This window comes from Thermobia domestica, chromosome 5, assembly GCF_964235325.1.
Source record: "Thermobia domestica chromosome 5, izTheDome1.hap1.1, whole genome shotgun sequence".
Taxonomy (NCBI): domain Eukaryota; kingdom Metazoa; phylum Arthropoda; class Insecta; order Zygentoma; family Lepismatidae; genus Thermobia; species Thermobia domestica.
Window position 1 is genome coordinate 303,908,791 of NC_137458.1, and position 21,794 is coordinate 303,930,584.

The 21,794-nt window shown below is 33.3% G+C and overlaps 1 protein-coding gene across 1 annotated transcript in view; it reads right to left on the bottom strand.

The window, feature by feature from the left end:
* Window positions 1-2,107: 2,107 nt before the first annotated feature.
* Window positions 2,108-21,794, bottom strand: part of LOC145686757 (sodium-dependent phosphate transport protein 2B-like) — a 44,193-nt gene continuing 24,506 nt past the window's right edge. The window contains exons 3-9 of the mRNA XM_081760396.1: window positions 21,445-21,585; window positions 17,780-17,911; window positions 15,717-15,908; window positions 10,834-10,952; window positions 8,426-8,549; window positions 4,401-4,529; window positions 2,108-3,037 (exon numbers count right to left, since the gene is read on the bottom strand). Coding sequence (XP_081616522.1) covers window positions 2,286-3,037; window positions 4,401-4,529; window positions 8,426-8,549; window positions 10,834-10,952; window positions 15,717-15,908; window positions 17,780-17,911; window positions 21,445-21,585 — 1,589 coding nt within the window. The 3' untranslated portion in view covers window positions 2,108-2,285. The remainder of the gene's footprint in view (window positions 3,038-4,400; window positions 4,530-8,425; window positions 8,550-10,833; window positions 10,953-15,716; window positions 15,909-17,779; window positions 17,912-21,444; window positions 21,586-21,794) is intronic.

Here is a 21,794-nt window from a genome sequence, read left to right on the forward strand (position 1 = left end):
AGTAATTCTTCTCGGGCTATCAGCAAGATGAAGGTATTGATATCTAACGTTTCGAATGCAGACATCTCATTCATCTTCAGGGATTGTAATAAGTCTTCCCGGACAATCAGCCAGATAAAGATATTGACATTTGACGTTTCGAATGCAGACATCTCATTCATCTTCATGGATTGTAATAAGTCTTCCCGGACAATCAGCCAGATGAAGATATTGACATTTGACGTTTCGAATGCAGACATCTCATTCATCTTCAGGGATTGTAATAAGTCTTCCCGGACAATCAGCCAGATAAAGATATTGACATTTGACGTTTCGAATGCAGACATCTCATTCATCTTCATGGATTGTAATAAGTCTTCCCGGACAATCAGCCAGATGAAGATATTGACATTTGACGTTTCGAATGCAGACAGCTCATTCATCTTCAGGGATTGTAATAAGTCTTCCCGGACAATCAACCAGATGAAAATATTGACATCCGACGTTTCGAATGCAGACATTGCATTCATCTTCAGGGATTGTAATAAGTCTTCCCGGACTATCAGCCAGATGAAGATATTGACATCCGACGCTTCGAATGCAGACATCGCATTCATCTTCTGGAATTGTAATGAAGAAACCGGAGACGTGAGCATGTATATATAGCGACTACTTATAGGCAGAGCTATGAATGGGGGGCCTGTGATTGTCTGAGGAAAATGTTGGCTTCTGATTGGCTTTTGTTTTGACCACGAGAAATGGCACTATTGAATGTCTTTTTATTTATTTATTTTTCCCTGAAAAGGACCGCCCAGATGGGCTGAGCTGAAACTCATGATCTATTGAGAGTGTTCCTACGGCTTCCTTTATTTTTCTGTCTCAAAAATTGCTGCACTTGGCTACTATGGTGGTATTTGTAAAATCAAATTACGAATTAATGGTTAATAAGATAGAACCTAAACTCTTCATTATGACACTAGTAAGACGACAGTACGTAGTATAGTTAATGAGATTGAGCCTAAACTCTTCATTATGACACTAGCAAGGTAATAGGATTTTTTTTTTCTGCTGGGACGGATTATTTACTGTATATGAAAAATATATACTGTAATTGCCAGACTGTTGATTGTTTGATTTGCTATTTGATTTCTCCTAATGGTGACATGATACTACTTGCAAATCTGTTGAAATTTCAATTTAACAAGAAATGGCTTCATTTGTTTCTATCATCGTTCAAAGAAAGTAAAACGAGACATTCGTAAACAAGTTTTATTATGCATTACATCTGAAAAGAAATAATCTTAGCAAAATCTTAAAACAAGTGCTATATACAATATATACGTAAACATTTCCGACTGACTGACTTTCTCTCTCTTTTATCTATCTATCTATTTCTCATTGTTTGATTCACCAAGTGTTGTTACCTTCTTAATGTACTTCTGACGGCCTCGTCCACTCTGTTTTCAAAAATTACACCGGTACAAGGGCCACTGGTTCCAGTTGAGATAAGAACATGAAACTGGATCTCATGGATGAATTACAGTTGATTATTGGATTGAATTACGCAACGTAAAGTCCATTTGGGGCAAATACCCATATATCGCAAGTTCGAGAGTTAATTAAAAAATAAATTTAAGACATACTAATTGCACAATAACATTTATTACAAAAATACTTGTATTTACAAAATTTAGACACACATACAAACAAAACTATGAAGTAAAAAATGGAAACTAAAAATATACAATTGATCTCTAAAATATTGTTCGAAATTGATACCATTATTATATTTACAAATATATAAAATATTTTATTAATAAATAAAACTACAATAAACATAAATTTCTTGTTCTAGAGGGGAAAAAATAAGAATGTAGTTTGTACTGGATTACTTAGATTGTAATATAGTATTATGTAGTTCGCCTGAATTAAGCATTTTGTTCATGGATTAATTTCCTATAATTTTAAAAATAATAAAACTCAGAGATCATCAACATATCAAAATAAACTGTTTTGTCTCACATACGAGGACATGCATTTCTTTGGTACATTTGTAGCAGAAGTTCTTTCCTACATCACTTTTTTTGACAATAATGTCAGAACCAGTGGAGTAATTTCAATATAGGTAGAGGTAGAAAGAATGTAATTTTCTATAATTAACCAAAAACTGTAATCAAATTGTTCTATTAATTCCGTATATGAGGTGGATTTGCATTTTTTCAGGCGACTATACCAAAAACATACAAATGAGAGCATGGCGGAAATGACAAAGAATAATTATGCCTGCTATTGATGTGAAGGAACTCTCATGTATTTGATAAAGAAAAGGCTGGATTATCAAATCCATCATTACTTTCTATATCAGTGCTACCAGATGACTGTTTACAGCAACGACAGCAAGAACATGCAATTTTAGCAAAGACCCTATCAAGAGGATCTAAGCTATGCATCCATTCTGGAAGCCAATCCCAACTACGCAGAAAATGAGGTAGAAACTTAGGTTGCTTTTGTTGAAGTATGTTAACAATTACAATTAAAACAATAATAATTAAAATAGGAATACCAATTCCTAGCAAGTACACGTCCCCAGCAATGGAGATACCAAGGACAAATCCCGGTAGAAGAAAGAACATGAAAATAAGATACATCAAAGCAAACCAGCGATATCTAGCAGTTATATCTCCAAGTTTCTTTGCTAGTACAACTGGTATTCTCATAAAAGGTAATGGATAAAACAACAATATTCCTGTAACATTAAAAAACAAGTGGCACAGAGCGATCTGTATGGAAGGTTTCAGGCTTTCACCATCCACCGCCAGAGCAGCCAGGAGGCTAGTTGTGGTTGTTCCGATGTTAGATCCAAGTGTAAGGGGATACATACGTTCAATGGAGATTACTCCGATCCCCACCAGAGGCGTCAGGGCTGAAGTGAATACAGAGCTAGATTGAACCAAAAAAGTGATGATGGCACCCACCAGCAAAGAAATATATCCTGTTAACCACTTAGCATGTGGAATATCTGCATTGATCGTGTTCTTGATTATCGGCGCCATTTTTCCTGTGAAAGTAATATCTTAGATTAGTTTTTTTTTTATCTTAAAAGTTTCTTCCACACAATTTCATAAAAGTTTCTTTCAGATCCACTTTCAGATCCACAATACCTTTTACATACGCGAAAGTTACATTTATAAGGAAATTCCACTATAGAACTTTCCTTTCTAAAACAATATGATAAACTATACGATAGCCTATGAAAAAGTAGCTCAAGACAGGCAACTGTAACCTACCATGCAATATTGATATACAGTACTCTATTATATTTTGGGCTAATGCAGCCTATATTTACAATAAAGATTTGCTAAAATCAACGAAGGACGTTTAAACGTTTAGTAAATGCATTGTGTATTTATAATAGATTTGAAAATAAGAAAAACAAACAAACAAAGGAAAGAAAGAAATCATGAACGAAGTTTTTCTTCAATAGGAGAACTTACTAGTTCAAGATATTTATTTCTTATTATGTTTGTGATCAGTCAATGTGTCGAAATGTTGGAAATAAGAATAGATATTTTGATACCGAATTGCGATTGATTAGATCCTAATGTTCTTTCGAGCAGCAAGGCTATATAAGCAAGACCTACTATTTTAAGTGGAGTCCAAATCTTACTTCGTTTTGAATCCTAGGCAAGCAAGCTCAACGAAAAGAAACTCTATACTACGTCCATTAGTTACTCTACGTACTGTACAGGGTGTTTCAAAAAGAATGACCTCATTTTAAAAGTCCATATGTATTGATAAAAGCACACTATAAAAATGGGATAATTTGCAAAATCCTCCCACAAATCACAAAATCTTCAATTTTTAGCCATGCTATTAGAAATGCTCTATGTGTCCACCAGCAGCACCACCACCACTTCATCGGAAGTGCGAGTCTGACCTGGTCTCTTACCTTTTCACAAACATCCTGTCTCTTCAAATTGGCGATACCAACGACGAATGCTTTTGGGTGCAGGCGGATCAATGCCAAAATGACGACGAAAAACATGCTGGACCGAAATTACTGACTTAGTCTTTGCAAACTGTAGCACACAAAACGCCTTCTGTTGAGCGGACGCCATCTTACTTTTGACTGACTGCAAACTGTAAAGACGCATTGACTGACATCTAACGGCGATTTTCTGAAACTGCAGGCCACGCCCATTTAAACAACACTCACTTCTCTGCCGGCATGTCTCATGTTCCATAATTATTACCGTCCAAAATCACTCTTTTTGAAACACAGTGTATTTTATTAAGTATCATATTACGACATTGGTAATCTAGAGACTTCTTGGTTGTTAGAATAACAATTTATTAATTAATTGCACTGCCATATTTGTCAACGGTAAAAGAAATGCGATAATGAATCAGATTATATTTACCTTGCAACATTGAATTGAGCAATTTCACCAGCAGCAATAAACAACCACACAACAATATTAGGGAACAGACCAAAAGTATTGCACCTGACGCTGTGTCTCCCAAGTCCAACAATGAAAATAGGGAAGCACCTGTAACAGAAGTGAACAAAAGTTGATTTTAAAAATAATCTTTAAAAAATGGCCCGAAGTCTCAATTTTTACACCATTTACGTATATATTTTTCATAATAGTAAAGATACAACTTTTTACATAATTTCATAAATCTTTCTTTCATTTACAAAGCGCTACTACACATGTCATACCATATCTTGGTTAACGCACTTAAATCTAACTCTATTTCAATTATCTGGCAAATAATTTTGCATTTAACCGATCTCGTAAGATATGAAAATGAGCGAATTATATGATTTTTTAATACTTGTACTTAGCGTAAACTAGTACTTACTCTGGTTATTATTATAATAGGTCTAAAACTTCTTTCCAAAAAATGGACAGTGTATAATATTATATATATAGACAGGGTGTTTCAAAACAACAACAACACCGTTTGGGAGGGGATTCCTGATACCAAGATAAGACAACGTATAAACCAACATGGGTCCGGAAATGCTTCCTTTCTGAGTTCCTGCTGTCGAAAGCATAAAAAATAAACTTAAAAGATGCATAGCTCCAAAACTATGAAACCTACCGTAGTCGGGTCAAGACTTCACTTAGGAAATAGTCCGGATTTGGATGTGCGCTATCCAAAAATAAAGGTTTCAGAATCCTAAGGTACTCACGCAACAATTTTTATAGAGGAAGTTTGGCTACGGGCATATAATTTGAAGTACGAGTCACCAACTACCTCTATAAAAATTGTTGCGGAAGTACCGCAGAATTCTGAAACATGGATATTTGGATAGGGCACATACTAGTTCCTAAGTGAAGCTTGACCCGACTACGGTAGGTCCCATAGTATTGGAGCTATGGCCTTTTAAACTTCATTTTTTTTATGTTTTCGGCAGCCTAACTCGAAAAGGAAGCATTTGTGTACCCAGGTTGGTTTATACTTTTTATCTTATCTTGGTGTCAGGAATCATCTGCCAAACGTTCTCGATGTTGTTTTGAAACACGCTATATATATATATAATTGTGTGTACGTGTGTGTGTGTGTGTGAATTTTCAAATATTCATTAAGTATATTATATAATTTCGAAGTTATTAGATGACCTAGAATTTGATACTGATAAACTGGATTCGTTTATTTAATCAAGCAATGCTATAGCATAAAATAAAATTAGTGAATAGTGATATTTGTCTAGAGAAATAGGTTTGTAGCTAGCATACAGACAGAAGAGGTCTAGGCCATTGGAGGGGGAAGCTGAATCGAGCTCAACTTATATTCATACACATATATCGACGAACAACTGAAAATTTCAGAGATTCTGAAGATAGTCGGAGAGGATGTAAGTCCCTCTGGCCACCTTCTACCTACAGGCTTGAGAAGAAGTAGATTGCCCAATTTTAATTTTCCAGTTTACATAGCTAAAGAAGTGAGTTTTCGAATATCAAAGTTCAATAAAATCTCTTGAAGAAACAGGAGCAGTGCTAGTAACACAATTATAATAATTTCTTTAATACCTAATGAGAACACTAAGTGATAAGGGAGAACATTTGTTCTATTTTATAAGTATTATTTTTAGCTGATTGATGTATGATATTACACCAACCAGAAGCAGTAGAGCCAAGAACAGAAGGGTCTCTGTGGTCTATAGGTATTGAGAAGTGTCAGTAGCATACCAGCAGTCATGAAACTAAGTGTGATATATTTTCTTGACTATTGGCTTCGAAATCTATATTCTTAGTCAAATAGAAAAATTTACTCATGAATTGTGCCTCTTATTTCTCATATGATAATTTCGGCAACACCTTAATGTCATCGTTATGCTACACTACGAAATAATAGTTCTATGTTACACTTAGAAATTTATAGAAAAAAAAATCTAGAATTTATATTACGTTTGTGGCGCTTATTAATCAGTCAACTTCCTGTACACTTTCAGTTTACACTTATGTAGCCTTAAAACTATGCGAACGAACGAGCCTACTGCTTTTATAGATTTCTTTGCACTTTAACCCTGGATTACAAAACATTCGTAATTTTACGAGACAGCATGTCCAAAATAGTTGAATTCACCAAACTGCGCATGCGTGGCCGCCCTCCTCCCTAATACCTTCCTAGCTCTTACGGAAGAGGCCAATTTTGGTTTGAGAGCCATATCTGTCAGTTGTATCATGCATATTTTGAAGGTCTAGTCGTAATTTTTACGAAAGGTTTGTAACCACGTTTATTTATTTATTTATTTTTATTTTGACACATCTAGTTTCTTGTTTTTAACATTAAATGAGTGGTTTTTAGACTATAAACAGTGCAAACAGTTATGTTATAGTATTGTAACTATTTCTTGTCTTCGTTGGTGGAGACACTATGAGTGAAGTGAGGAAGAACGTGAAAATAACCAAATAAGAAGGTTATTGGATATCTTCTGATAAAGACTAGTGATACTGCTGATGAAAATATTCGTAGAAAGAAGTGATGAGGAAGAAGACAAACTGGAAAAAGATATCGTAGAAGATACAGACAACTCGAACGCCGACTCAGACTTTATAATAGAAATTTGCGTGGTGTGTAATGGGGGAAAATGAAAAAAAAAAAAAATTGGAAAGACAACTTTCAAGTTTGCACCTAATTACTTTTTTCGAAGTTTACATGCAAAAATGCTACGTTTTTAGTTGCCCTGGTCCTTTTACTTTAGTTATCTATTATTGTAATATCTATAAAACAATTTACCCCCAAAAATGTAAATATTTCTTCATGACGTCATACTTGTAATTCAAGTATAAAACTGGCAAGTTATATACATAACTTTTTACATGTACTTGTTCAATAAAGTATTCCAAAGGCATTGGATATTATTGACGATATAATTCTGTAAACAAGCCCATTTTCAGATTTAAATAATAATAATATAGACAGAAATAATAATAATAAAACTAAAATTAAGTCGTAAAATTTACGAATGGTTTGTAACCACATAGGCACAAAATAAGGTTTGTACTCCAGGGTTAACTGTGAAAAGAATATTTGAACAGTTAGATTATTAAATAATCACAAGACTTCACCAAACTCTATTAGCACTTCAACAACACTACACTTCAACTTCCGCCATATTATATATTTACATCATTCTCAATGTTCCTAAAACATCATCTTAAATAGGTCGAAAACATTTTGTAGCTATTTTTGTGAGTTTTATAAAAATGATGTACACTTTTTTTTAAAGTTGATCTATGAGAAATATGTTGTTCTATAACCACAATGGTGGTTGTATAGTAGAAAAGCTAAGTTGGAATCTGAAATTTGGATCTTGGATTTTCCTTAATTTTCCGGATCAAAATTGAATTTTCGGGAAAATGGCATATCAGTTATTCATGTACACGTCTGAATACGAATCGAATGACACCCATTTCGTCTCAGTTGGTTACTGGTCCGCATTGCCCAGGTGGTCCCACTTTTTAAATTTTTTTTACCCCTAATTTGACCTTGAGCTGTCGGTTCCAGAAATCAAAAGTGGTGCCATTGGACAAAGTTAATCGAAATCTACATTTTAAATCCAAAAAAGTTGAAATATATGGGGTCATGGTAACTCAGTTTTAACCGTCGAAACAATTATCGTACGGGAAATCGGAGTATACAATTGGTAACATTTCTTTATTTAATTAAGTACGTATAGCATATGTCTTCAGTAATATAATGGTGTTCTTCTTTCCTTACAACCATTCGTCTTACAGCGCCAGGTTTCTTGGGTTCTCCATATTTCTGATAGATATAATTACTGAAAATAGAAGAAACAGATTACGGACCGCACAGAGTATCGAGTTGGAGATGGGTTCTCAGAAATTATTTCTCGCCTATTAAAATGAATGATTCCTTTCTTTAAATAAGTAAATGAATATTTGAAGCAGCCATTAGAACTAACACTTACACTTTTCCTTATGAATGATAGTTCTATTGTCCGTAGTTTCCTCTGGACACCACACACGAAGTAACGAGGCATTATTATAGGCTGGGTCATTCAAAGACCATCCTTCCAACACTTTGCTGTCAATCTGATAAAAGACAAAAAAAAATCAAGAGTAATTGATAGTTTAATCCGTAAATAAATAAATGATAAAAGAAGAAATTGAACTAAATCATTGGAGGTGTAATAGAAGCAGTACTGTTGAAGGTGTTTTTCCACAATATTAAAGATTTATTGATTGATTTCTAGTTTAGAGTCTCTTTCAGCAGCGAGGCTATATGAGACTTGGACCTACTGATTAACATGGAATCCGAACCGCATGAGCTCCCGCCGGGCACAACATTAAAGAATTAACCACTGATTGAAAACATGATATGTGAAAAGATAAACAGGTAGTGAAACTGAGAAGTTAAATAATGTTTAGATTATTATGAACAAATAATATTTAACTAGCTTAACCTAGAGCTTGAGCTCACGTCTATGCTTCGCATTCTTGAGTTTTAATAACCTTCATATAAATTGTAATAAACTCCAAAAATTAAATGATATTGAACATTACTTAAGGAACACATTCTACAACATTATCGATTGATTAAAGGGGGTAATGGGGACATGAGCATCGTGGTTATGTGTCCCCTTCACAATTGATACGGCTACTCGAACACGGATTGCAATACTAAAAGGCAAGAAAAAGCTAAAATGAATATATCAAAAGAAACGAAGCGCTGCTAAATTAAAAGAGAAAAGCAAAAATTGAAGATAAAAGAAAAATATATCGAATAAAATATATAATAAAACAACAAATATTTAAAAAAGCAATAAAATGGTAGAAAAAAGATAAAAGAGTAGCAACATTAAAAGGATAAAACAAACTGAAAAAAATTCAGAGAACGTGAGCAACCCGAAAAACATGAATAAATTGAAGTACTGGGCGAACAATACTAACATCATCCCCCAATGCACGGATAAATGTACAGGTCAGTCTGTGACGTTCCATGAGATCTGAGTATTCGGGACATTTAACAAAAATGTGCTGAATACTCAGGGGGACAATACACTTCTCATAATACGGACGGTCCAAACTACGCAGCAAATAACCATGCGTCAGATGAGAGTATCCGATACGCAGACGCGCCAGGAGCACTTCATCTCGACGACTATCTATAATATTATGTTCTATTAGGATATATAAATATAATCTAATGAACAGTATAATCATTGGGCTCCAAATTTATTGTATTAGATAAAGTTTGGCCACAGTGGTCAAAGTGATACATTAACATCTAGCCTCTTGAAACAAAATTTAGATCCGGGCCCGGAGATACATATACACTTGTATCACAAAAGTTAAGATTCACTCTTTTATTTCAGACATAGCTCAAATTAATGGAAGATGCCTAAACCTGTATTTAATTAACTTGAGTAGCTGCGAGCTCAAACTAATAAAATTAGAACCACATCCAATGAGAACTGTTACTGCTTCTGACTTGCTTTCGATTTAATGCGTGGTGTCAATAATGGTGCAACATAGAAATGTAGAAAAGTGAGCGATATTGAGCAATCAACCGTGTAGTGAGTGTCTCCAATCTGCATACTCGATAATGACAACAAGGAAGTGTATTTTGCACCTCTTTCTCTCTTTATAGCGTAAGCACAAACACAAGAAGTATATATTGCACCTCTTTCTCTTTTTATAGAGTAAACATAGGCATAAGGAAGTATATATTGCACCTCTTTCTCTTTTTATAGCGTAAACATAAGCACAAGAAGTATATATTGCACCTCTTTCTCTTTTTACAGCGTCAGCACAAACACAAAGTACATATTTCACCTCTTCCTCTTTTTATAGAGTAAATATAGGCACAAGGAAGTATATATTTCACCTCTTCCTCTTTTTATAGAGTAAACATAGGCACAAGGAAGTATATATTGCACCTCTTTCTCTTTGTATAGCGTAAACATAAGCACAAGAAGTATATATTGCACCTCTTTCTCTTTTTATGGCGTAAGCACAAACACAAGGAAGTATATTTTGCACTTTTTTCTCTTCGCGTAAGCATAAACTTAAGGAATTATATATTGCACCTCTTTCCCTTTCCGTAGCATAAGCAGAAACAACGCATTCTTTGCTTTTAAGAATAAAAAAAAAAAAAAAAAGTATAGATCGAATAAAGTTAAGTCATGCGAAATTTCAAAAAGCTTCTTTTTTGTTATAAATTTGCCGTAGGCGCGCCCATTTAAAACACAAAAATTTTCAAAATAATAGCTTCAATTCGATATATTGAGATTTTATTTATTTGCAATAAATATTTCTCAAAGAATTACTTCATTAATAATTAATTACAAAATAAATTAAATTCTTCTATTCTTACCTGAACAATGAGATTTAAAAAATCTTCTGTTATAGCTCCCAGTATTTCAATGTTCCCACTTGAATCAGTAGACCATTCACCTGAATCCATTATGGCCTTCGTAACGTAATACAAATAACCTACAACAAAGCAGCAAGATTACAAAATTCGCTAAATAACTTAGCTATTAATTATCGGAACACAAATTTCTAAGGCTCTTATCTTATTTTAATTAAGATGTCAATAACTATGCTCGTTTTCTCTGACATTTCAAACCATTTAAAAATATTTCCGCTTTACAAAGTATACTGAAGCACAACACGAAATTAACGCGTAAAACTCACTTTTATTTAATGTATTATTCTTGGTCACCTTCCAAATTGAACGAAATAATAAATTTACAAATTAAAAAAGAAAAAGAAAGACACTTCCGGGAATTTAGAAGTATAGTAGACGAAATAAGCACAACTAAGATTGTAAAGGTATTTAAAATTTTAGCTTTTTAAAATTATTATTATTTTTTTTTTTTTTTACCTTCTGAATTCTTCAGTTTCCTCCCAAGGATGGTCCCAGCTTATTTTAAATTATATATACGTATACTAGCAGAATACTCGTTTTTTGCACGAAAATAGTTTCATTTTGAACAAAAAGGGCTGATTTTGGACTTAAAAGCATCGGAAGTATCGCTTTTCGTCTCAGAGACCCCCGAAGACTATAAATTCGACACTAATATAAGTCATTTTCGATCATTTTTAAATATGTCTCTCCTCTCCACCCACGTTGTACCGTCAAAGTGAAATTACATAAATCATCCCAGGCTCGAATCTTATCTATGTTGAAAATTTGATCGAGATCGGTCGGGTGAATCAAGAGTTATGAAGTAAAAAAAAAAAAAAAAAAAAAACAGTCATATTATATATATATATATATATCCTCGATTCACTAATACATATTGTTTACTTGATTCAGGTATGTGTCAAAAATATGTTCGTTAATTACTTTTTTTTTTCAGTTTTGCGTCCTTTTTAAGCACCAAAAATTCTGAAAGTTTTGAGATCAGTTTTACTGGTGACTAGAGACGAAACTTTTTCGCTAATGCAATATGTGCGAAACGTTCAAGAAATGTGTATATGTTTTAGGAAGCTTCAAAACTTTTCGTTTCAGAGCCAGAAATCACGTTTATATTATCGCGAAATTTTGAGAAATTCGGCATTACTTTCCATAAATACGAATGAAAACGAAAAAGTGAAATTCTTGTTAAATTGCTGGTAATAATAACTTAAAAGCGCATTTCCAATTATTTAACTTAAAAATCATTTCATTTTACCGAAAACCTGCACGACGCTAAATTAAGTACTCCATAAAATCCGTAAGCTTGCATGGCGTGTGATGTCACTTTCTGAGATTTGACATTGTTTAAGGAAGTTGACACTGTATCGTCGTTAAATAGTTTAAAAGTTAACCACAAGCCATTTGCTGTCAGCCCGTTACGTTCAATATGGTAGCCAGTCTCGAGGGTTGATACCGAGAGATTCTTTTTCAAGTATAATATGATTGTTACTCACAGGAGAACAAACTTAAAACAAGAATTGGTAATTTCTTGCTGCATGTTATTCTTGAACTAAGGATGAGGTTAGAGGAAGTGTTTAAAATTTTGCATTAATTTCTATATTTCAGTGAATACATTAGCTAGAATGTGCACCTAATCAAAGTATATCCTCATTTTTATATTAGATTTACACGTTACTACCAAAAATATGCTGTTTACAAGTACCATAATTTAAAAAAACGTGTGCTACATTTAAAAAAAATAAATGCGACATAAATGCAAAAATTGTGACAATTAATGCTACAAAATATCAAAATTGTTGCGAAAAAGTTTCGTCTATACTGATGACCAAATTCAAATCTCCAACAAAGACCTGATTGCTAACTATTCAAGTCACGTGGAAACTATCAAGAAGTGTTGAGTTCTAATAAAATCGATCTGTATTTCAAAAATTCAAATTCTCAAACAAAACAGTACAATTTTCAAAATGAAACGAATTTGTGCACAAGTTCTTGTTTTTCCACCACCTTGTGCTCTTGTAAAATTTTATTTTATGTTTGGTCCATTTCTAATTGTTCCAGATGATATGGCGCTGTTGCAGAATCGGAAGAGAAAATTAATAAGACGTTAGAGAACTTCAGGAAGGGCTGTGAAGAATATGTAATGAAAATAAATGTTAAAAGGACAAAAGCCATAATGATTGGAACGAAGGGGTCGGTGTCAAATATACAAGTAAGAGGGAAGAAAATAGAACAGGTGACTGGTTTCCGATATCTGGGTAGTATTATTAGTAATGATATGAAGTGTGAACGTGAAATAAAAGCCAAGATAGGAATGGCGAAAGAAGTCTTTGGGAGGAAGAAATTGTTACTTTATGGGATCTTTAATAAAGAGTTGAGAAAAAGACTCATAAAATGCTTCATGTGAAGTATTGTGCTGTATGGGTGACAAACAGGACATTACGCAAAAATGATGGAAACTACTGGGAGCTTTCCAAATGTGGGTGTGGAAAAGAATAGTGAGAATTAACTTGGTCGAGCGGAAAGCGAATGGGAGGGTGTTTGAAATTGTAGGGGAGAGAAGAACAATTTTAAATATTATTAAGAAAAGAAAGAGAAACTGGTTGGGACATTGCCTAAGAGGAAACTGTATCATGAGGGACGTGCTAGAGGATATGGTGGCAGGAAAGAGAGGGAGGGGACAAAGAAGACTAAAATTAATGGATGATATCAAGACAGAAATCGTACGTGAAGGAGGAGAGATTAGTGGAAGACCATGGAGCATGCAAGATTCTCAGTTGCAGCAAGTGACTTGTCAAAAATGGCAGAATACCTATGATGATGATCTAACTGTTCTTTTGAATTGAACTATTGCAACCACAGAAAAAAGGAACTACTTGCTGGTTAGAACACTTACTACAGTTGAAATACAGGACCATTCATTAAATTGAGAAGTAATGAAAAACTGTGTAGAAAGATAGAAACAATGCTGATGATAACTAACCACATATACAATGTAAAAAAAGAAACCAGAAATTAAATGTAATTCTTCATTAGTTGTAATGGTAGAGAGTTGAAATGATACGACGCAGTGACGGACACTACAAAACTGCTGCGTTATGTACCACTCCCTTGCTTTTTAATAAAATATTTAGAAGGTTTAAAATGCAGAAATCATTACAATTAAAATAATGCACCGTAAGTAGTTTGGCCATTAAGTTCGTACTAGAGATAGTAGAAAGATAAGATTCATTAGCCTGGAATAGTTTCTTACAAACAACCGAAAAAAAATCCGATGTTTATTTAATATAAGGGACATACAAAGAAAAAAATTAAGACTGGCGAAAGGATCTCCGATGCTTGGGAAATTCTGAGGAGATACTCAAGAAGCAATTAACACGGGATTATTGTATAAATCCTTGAATATAAATTATTTACTTAAATGAATAAGATTTGCAAATTAGTGTATATTCAATTGATTAATGTGTAGTCATACCATCGGCCCCCGATATCATTATTGCTTACTTTCTAGTCCAGTGATCTTCATATCTTAATTCAAATAGTTCTGAAAATAGTTTCACAATGTTTAGTGAATATCGAAAATTCTGTGCCTCTGAATCAAGATAACGTGCTCAAAAGCGTCTGCGCTGGTTGTTCAGCTCCAATAGAAACAGTTTTTTATTATTTATTTCAGGAGGGAGAAATTTTATTTGTCTTATTTCAATATCCTTCTTTAGTTTCCCAACAAATAGTAGAAAACAGCAAGAACGCTATCGAAAAATCTTCAGTCATACAAAAACTACGCCAATTGTCACGGACGAAAGTATGTGTAATGTGTGCATTGATTTTCTACGTAAAATCAAGAAACCTCATCAGCTTTGTGACTATTAATAAACTGTGGCAAAAGAAATATTGACCAAAGCTTAAAAACACACTGTATTTTAGAACTATGATGCGTTAAGTTTCGGATATTGACCATTATCCTTTATCAGATACTATACACACACTATAGAACATAAATGAAAATACAGATACATCATAGTTTTAAAATACAGTGTGTTTTTAAGCTTTGGTTAGTATTTCTTTTGTTATAATATCGAATCTAAAGCCATGGATAGTGTTGTTATTAAAAGATACGATAAACTGTGGACAAAGCACTACAATCTTAAAAATATATATATGTGTTTGCCAAAAATGTTACAGTTCAGCATTGGGATAGTGCTAAATCTGAAAGGGAAATTCTGATCAAAGCATATCACTTTATTGGCGTGTCCGATTCATGCGCTTGTCTTCCTTCGAGCTTCATGTATGACTTATGGATGAAAATAAAATGAAATAAATAATATCATTGGTTTTGGCAAAGTATCTTTGTCTTCATGAGACACATTATAAAATACAATCTCCAAGATCCCTTATATATCTCAGAAAATAAGAGGAGGTCATATCTAAGAACCAATAAGATCCGTCCTTTTATTTAGAACAATTTTTAATTGATTACATATTTGCAACGTTTAATAATAAAACTTTCACTTTTGAGAATCTTAAATTTTTTAATTGGGTATTTACTATTCAATACACTTCTCATTTTCTGAGATACATAAGCTGTAGTCTTAGAAATTATATTTTATAATGTGTCTGATGAAAGTAACGATACTTTGCCGAAACTGTACCAATATTATTTATTAATTAGTATATATGCTTTGGTCAGAATTTGTCTTTTATTTTAAAGAAGTAGTGTCAAAACTACAATGAGTGGTATTCAGTGCTAAAACTAACACATTTGATAATACATATTTCTTTATTGTAGTACTTTTGTCTTCAGTCCAATTGGACTCATAAAAGACACTTATTTTTACCTGTTGTTTCTTCTACTATAAGTAGTACAATAACGGTTAACCAGTTGAACATATCATGGACAGTGGCTCCAGAAAAAGCTTTTCGAAACTCCTCTCTGTCAGCAACTTGAGTCATGGAAACTATTGTGTTTGTCACTGACGTCCCTACATTGGCCCCCATGACAATAGGTATCGCCGATTCTACTGTTAGAACTGCAAAGAAAGTAATTCTATAAAAGGTCTTATTTTTATAATACACGTATACGAGTTTATATCTATTGATAATAAAGTCATAAACTATTATTATTATTATTATTATTACTATTGTAATTTTGTTAAAATCCGTTCACAATTAATTAAAATTCTAAAGGATATATAAATTTTTTTCTCTTTAACTTGTAAGGTGCCATTTGAGAATTCTTTTTTTTTTTTTTTTAGTTTTTTAGGTTGTTTTTCTTGTTCTCTCTTTTAACTTTCTTTCTCTTTTCCTATCATCTTTTTCTCTTTTATCCTTGCTTCCTTTTTTGGATACTACACTTCTTTTGTATGTCTTGGTTATGAGTTTTACATGCCATAAGCTTATTTTGTATTCTTTGGTAAATTTATTTTATTATTTTTCATTTCTGTCTTTTGAATGAGTGTACTTTAATTAAGGTGTCAATTGATTTTAAAATTACGCTTATATTCTTTTATGATTTTCATGTATTTTCATTTGTAACTTTGACTATACGTATGTTCCTTTTTAATATGTTATATACTTTTTTCCTATTGTATACTCATATCAATATGTTATTATTTTAGTCTCATGACTGGGTGTACTTTGTTTGAGATGTACTTGAGATAATAATTCTGCTTATTTGCTTTTTCATTATGATTTTCATTGTATGTTCATCTGTAATACTCATTGCATGTTTTTTTTTTTTTTGCATGTTTCATTTTTATGTTATGTTTAAATGTAAGCGCCCTATATTTGTATAATCCTTCTTGGGGGCACTTTGTGGCTGTAGCTGTTTGTCCCTAATAAACATTTAAACATTATTATTATTATTATTATTATTATTATTATTATTATTATTATTATTATTATTATTATTATTATTACTGATTGATTGATTGAATTTTAATGGGGACGTCAGCAACAAGGATATTTGTCCACGTCACGATAAACACAACTGCTCAAAAGTATGGACTGTAGTAAATAAAATTTAAAAACGAATATATTAAAATATAAGAAAAAATTGCTGCAAAATAGATATAACCCCCCCCAAAAAAATAATATAACAATAACAAGAAATAGTAAAGAATATTAGCATTAGAGAAAATATATAACAATAATAATAAATAGTAAGAAACAATTAAAATATCAGAATAAAAGATAAAAATGCAACAAGAATAAACAAACGACTAAACAACTCAGAACGTGAGCAATGTTACAAGCGTACACAAAAGCAAGTACACCCTCAACAATATCAATTACATTACCCAATGCACGGTCAAGTATAAGTAGCAGTTTCTGACGCGCTCTGAGATTTGAGTATTCAGGACATTGGACAAGAATGTGCCGAATACTCAGTGGGGCAATACATTCCTCACAACACGGAAGATTCAAACCACACAACAAATAACTATGCGTCAGATAAGAGTGGCCGATACAGAAACGCGTCAGGAGCACTTCTCAGTTGCCTGGTCCCAGTCTGCTTGCCAATGAGAGCGCATCAATGTATGAAAATAGCTAGAGAAATCGGAGCGAGGAAGACCTCCAATGTAACCCCAGCCAACTGGCATGCTTTGCAGCTGTGTCAGCACGTTCGTTTCCTCGAATGCCGATATGACCAGGCACAGAGAAGACAAGGAAGACACAATCCTTTTGCTGTAGTTAATGGCATCTCATAAGAATGTCTTGAACAAGGGCGTGCTTACTGAAAGCATTCTGTAGGTTCATAACTACGCTCTGAGAGCCCTTACAAACCAGCACACTACGTAAGGAAAGTGTAAGCAGTACTGGTAGGACAAAATCAGCTCGAAGCTGACAGTGAGACAGCAATACAAGAAAAGTTAAGATGAAATTAGTAGATAATACTTACACCCAGCAGCAACCATGCTGACTATGATTGAAGTAGAAGTGGAAGAGCTCTGTACAAGCACTGTACCTAAGACGCCAATCACTACTCCAACTACAGGGTTCTGCAACAGTTCGCTGTTCTGAAATACTTGACCTGTAAAAGGATATTAAAAATTAAAAATTCTCAATAATAATAATAATAATTAATAATAATAATAATAATAATAATAATAATAATAATAATAATAATAATAATAATAATAATAATAATAATAATTTGTAAAACTATGGTACATCCACGAGACTAAGATGGATGAAGTCTCCACGAGTTAACAGAACACAAAGAAATAGAAAAAAACGACTGAGGTACTGTCAAGCACCATGAAAGATGAATTTAAACAATGTTTGGGAAAATGGAATAAAAGATTAGGTAAGTGTATTAGTACAAGTACAGTGTACTTTGAAGGGGATCGAAGGTTTGTGCTTAAAGTGTGAATAAATAAGTTAAAAGAAAAAGAAGTTTGGTTTCTTTTGGATACCCCTTAGTTTGCTAAACCACTCTCTTGAAAACAATTACAAAGTGTTATCTGCCAAAAATCCTCAAAGTACATGTAAGAAGTAACTTGACACAAAAACTAGACTCTAAAAAAGGTCTATCGAATCCACGACCTTGTACTAAAAAAAACACGAGTTCTGACCATTAGACCAAGAATGAGGATACACATGTAAAATTATTAATAAAATTATGTATTCTCTGTTTAAAACAATAAACCTAACCAGACGAGGATACTAGTGCGGTTTTTGGTGGAGGGCGCTGCTGTTGTGATTACATCAGTTTCTTGGTAAGCGCGGTGGGACAGGGGAGCGGAGAGCGTCACTCTGCAGTGTATCCAACGATTTTTAAAAATTGCAGTTTACATGTGATAAGTAGCCTAATCTGTTTGCGCTTAATCAAGAACGCCATAAGTTATATAGTTGTTATTCAATGCAGGAATAGTTCACCATTCCTGCCGTAATGCAGATGTATTGTGGATAATTACATATGCATGTAAATTAACAATTTAAGAACAACATAGCACATAAATGAGTTTCTACCACGTATTAAGCAGATTGTATAAAAAATTTAATACGTTTTATTCGATATCACTATAAAACAGGAGCAGTATGTAAAACGCAGGAATGAGATGTCAATGACTAAAAGATTAATTAAGGGTTAATAGCTTAGAGACTTGCGCAATATCTTGTAACTATAAATTTAAATAAAGTTAAAGCTCGCGGTTATGTTTATCGGTTGACAAACAAATTATCTTCTCGAGTTTTATCCAAGGAAGAATTCCGATACGGTTCCACTCGAGAACTGTGGAAGTCCTCTCCGTTGGTCTATTGGCTAGCACATTTGGTTCTGGGTTGAAATCCCAGTGAGACCTTAAAAATTAAATTTACAATCTTTCACTTTCATTAATCATCTGTCTCCTCTAGCATAAAGAGCATAAGCATGGGACGTTAAACTATAGAAATTTCATTTCATTTTTTCGATGAATATAAACCTTTTTTTTTTGGGGGGGGGGGAAGGAGGTGAAGAAGAAATTTTTCCTTCATTTTTTCAAAGGACTATGGGATTGGGTAGCTTGCCTTTCGGGATTGACTTGTAAAATCTGATTACAGTGCATCTTTTAGAATTATCAAAATCCAGCCTGGATAAATGTGGAACGAAAGTATTTATAAAACATAAGCGTAAGGGTAATATAAGCGTAAGTATCATTGCTTCAACATATAATAAATTCACAACTTTTATTTATGAGTACAGAAATTCCCCTTGAACTCCCTCCGAATTTCTTTCATACTCTAGGACTCGGGTGACAAAGAATTAATTCTTCTAACTGTTTTCACACACAATATAATTTTGAAACTTGGTAGCCTAGTGTTATTTTTGTGTCTGTAATACATAATCATTTGTCGATTGACTTCAGAGGACTGAGTTTAGCCCGTAAGCACAAGATGCCTCTAGTTCAAATATATCAGATGTATGGTCTTGTTTACTAAAATCTGCCCCTACCCCTCCTTTATCTGAAAAGCCCTGTATTGTTATCCATATATGAAATTCAAGGACAAACGCAATCGTCTTAACCAGCTGTATTTTTATTTCAAATCTAAGTATTAAAATATGTTATGTACGGTTGCAAGAGCTTTTTTGTTTTGTTTTTTAAATACTGAACTTACGTACCTAACATTGGCACTTATCATCTTCTTCATGAATTGATGTAGGTCTAAGAAGCGGCAGCGTGATTTCCGGCCAATTGTTCATCAACGGTATCTTTGAGCAATGAGATAACAGTGGAAGACAAAATTCGTTCTCCTCAAACTTGATACTTCGAAAAAGTTATGCAAGTGGTTTTGTTATTCAAATATATATTTATTTACTCTAATCAGTTTCAGAAGTAGCATTAAATTTATAACAACATAATGCCTGTAAAAGTTACCCTGAAAATGTATTTTCTATATTTTCTTTTTTTAAATACGTATTTCAGTTTTTTTTTCTGAATTTCACTGGAGTTATAAGGAATCTTCTATTGTCACTCACTCCACTTTAAACTTTAATCGCTCCCTTACCGCCCGCGTTTTAAACATTAGATATATTTCTAGTAAATAAAGTTTTCAAAATATAGCAAAAATACTGGATTTTTTAAATTACCAAAACCATGCTAAAAAAAAAAAAATGACAGGTTAGACATTAGAGAAAGTTATCCTTAGCTACCATCTCAATCAGAGGCGGATCCAAGTCTGCTTTGGAGGCGATTAGGAGTGTGACGGTCAAAGATTATGTTTCTCTCTGACCAGACCTTTCCAGCACATCCGAAAATAATCTCAGTGCAAGGGAATTTTGTTACTAATACACTGCTTAGTCAATCGATCAGAGATCACATTGTCCAACTTGGTCACAATTTCGAAGACGTCTTATCTCAAAACTACACAATACAAAACTACACTACACTCAAAACTGCTTTAAACCATGAAAGCGCAGTTACCAAAGTATAACTTCGATTCACAAAGATGAACTTCGAGGTTTTGTTAATAGGTGAAGTAGGAATTTCTTACATTCAAATGCTACGAAGTTCTTAGTGTTTCTTTGTACGACACTGAGGTTAGTTTATTTGCAAGTTATTGCTAAATTAACATGGATGGTGTATGTACTTTTTTTTTGCAGCCCTTTAAAGTGTTTTGGAAATAATTTTTATTAATTTTGAAACTGTTTGTCTTAACTTGAACATATGCGTGAAGTGGTTTATTATGAATAAGACAAAAATAACTGTGATAGATTAATTACAAGTAATCCGGTTAGAAACACTGTTGCCTGTATTTTAGTTACAAAACCGGCCGCCTGCACTCGTTCGCTGGTCAGGTAATACATTTGCCTAAATGAACCCGAAATAACAACGCCATTGTTCAATAGACTTTAATGAAAAAATATGCTGGTTGATTTTTTCTTATTATAACATCTTCAATAATCAAAATCTTAACATTTCTACAAACTGATCAATCCAGGAAATCAATCTTTACCTTGCGCTCTGAAAGCAAACATATGAATCTTTCCTTTACTAGCTAACTCTAATAACAAGTATATACATCGAAGAAATCCGTGGTAAGACCTTAACTTTCCCGTTTATTACCCTGTGTTCATCCACATACCTGTAGCACGACCACCAAGAAGCCGGAAGGCTGTTGAAAGTAAATCCAAGGAACAAATGAAGGTATAAAGTAATGCCAAAAGAGCTATTATTTTGAAGATTATCAGGCTGATCCGTCGACATTTTGCTTTAGAACTCAAGTCTGAAAAGGTAAGCAAATATAATCTTTTAGCAAATGAACATAGAAATATTATCAATTGTTTGGTGATAGATACCATAGAATGCATATTTATTAATTAAGATGATTTTAAAACTTATCATACGTCTTTATATTGAATTATACCACAAACTTTTACTTCAAGCCTTTTCTCGTGTTTTCTTCGGCAGCTAAAGGTGTGACACTGAAGAAGA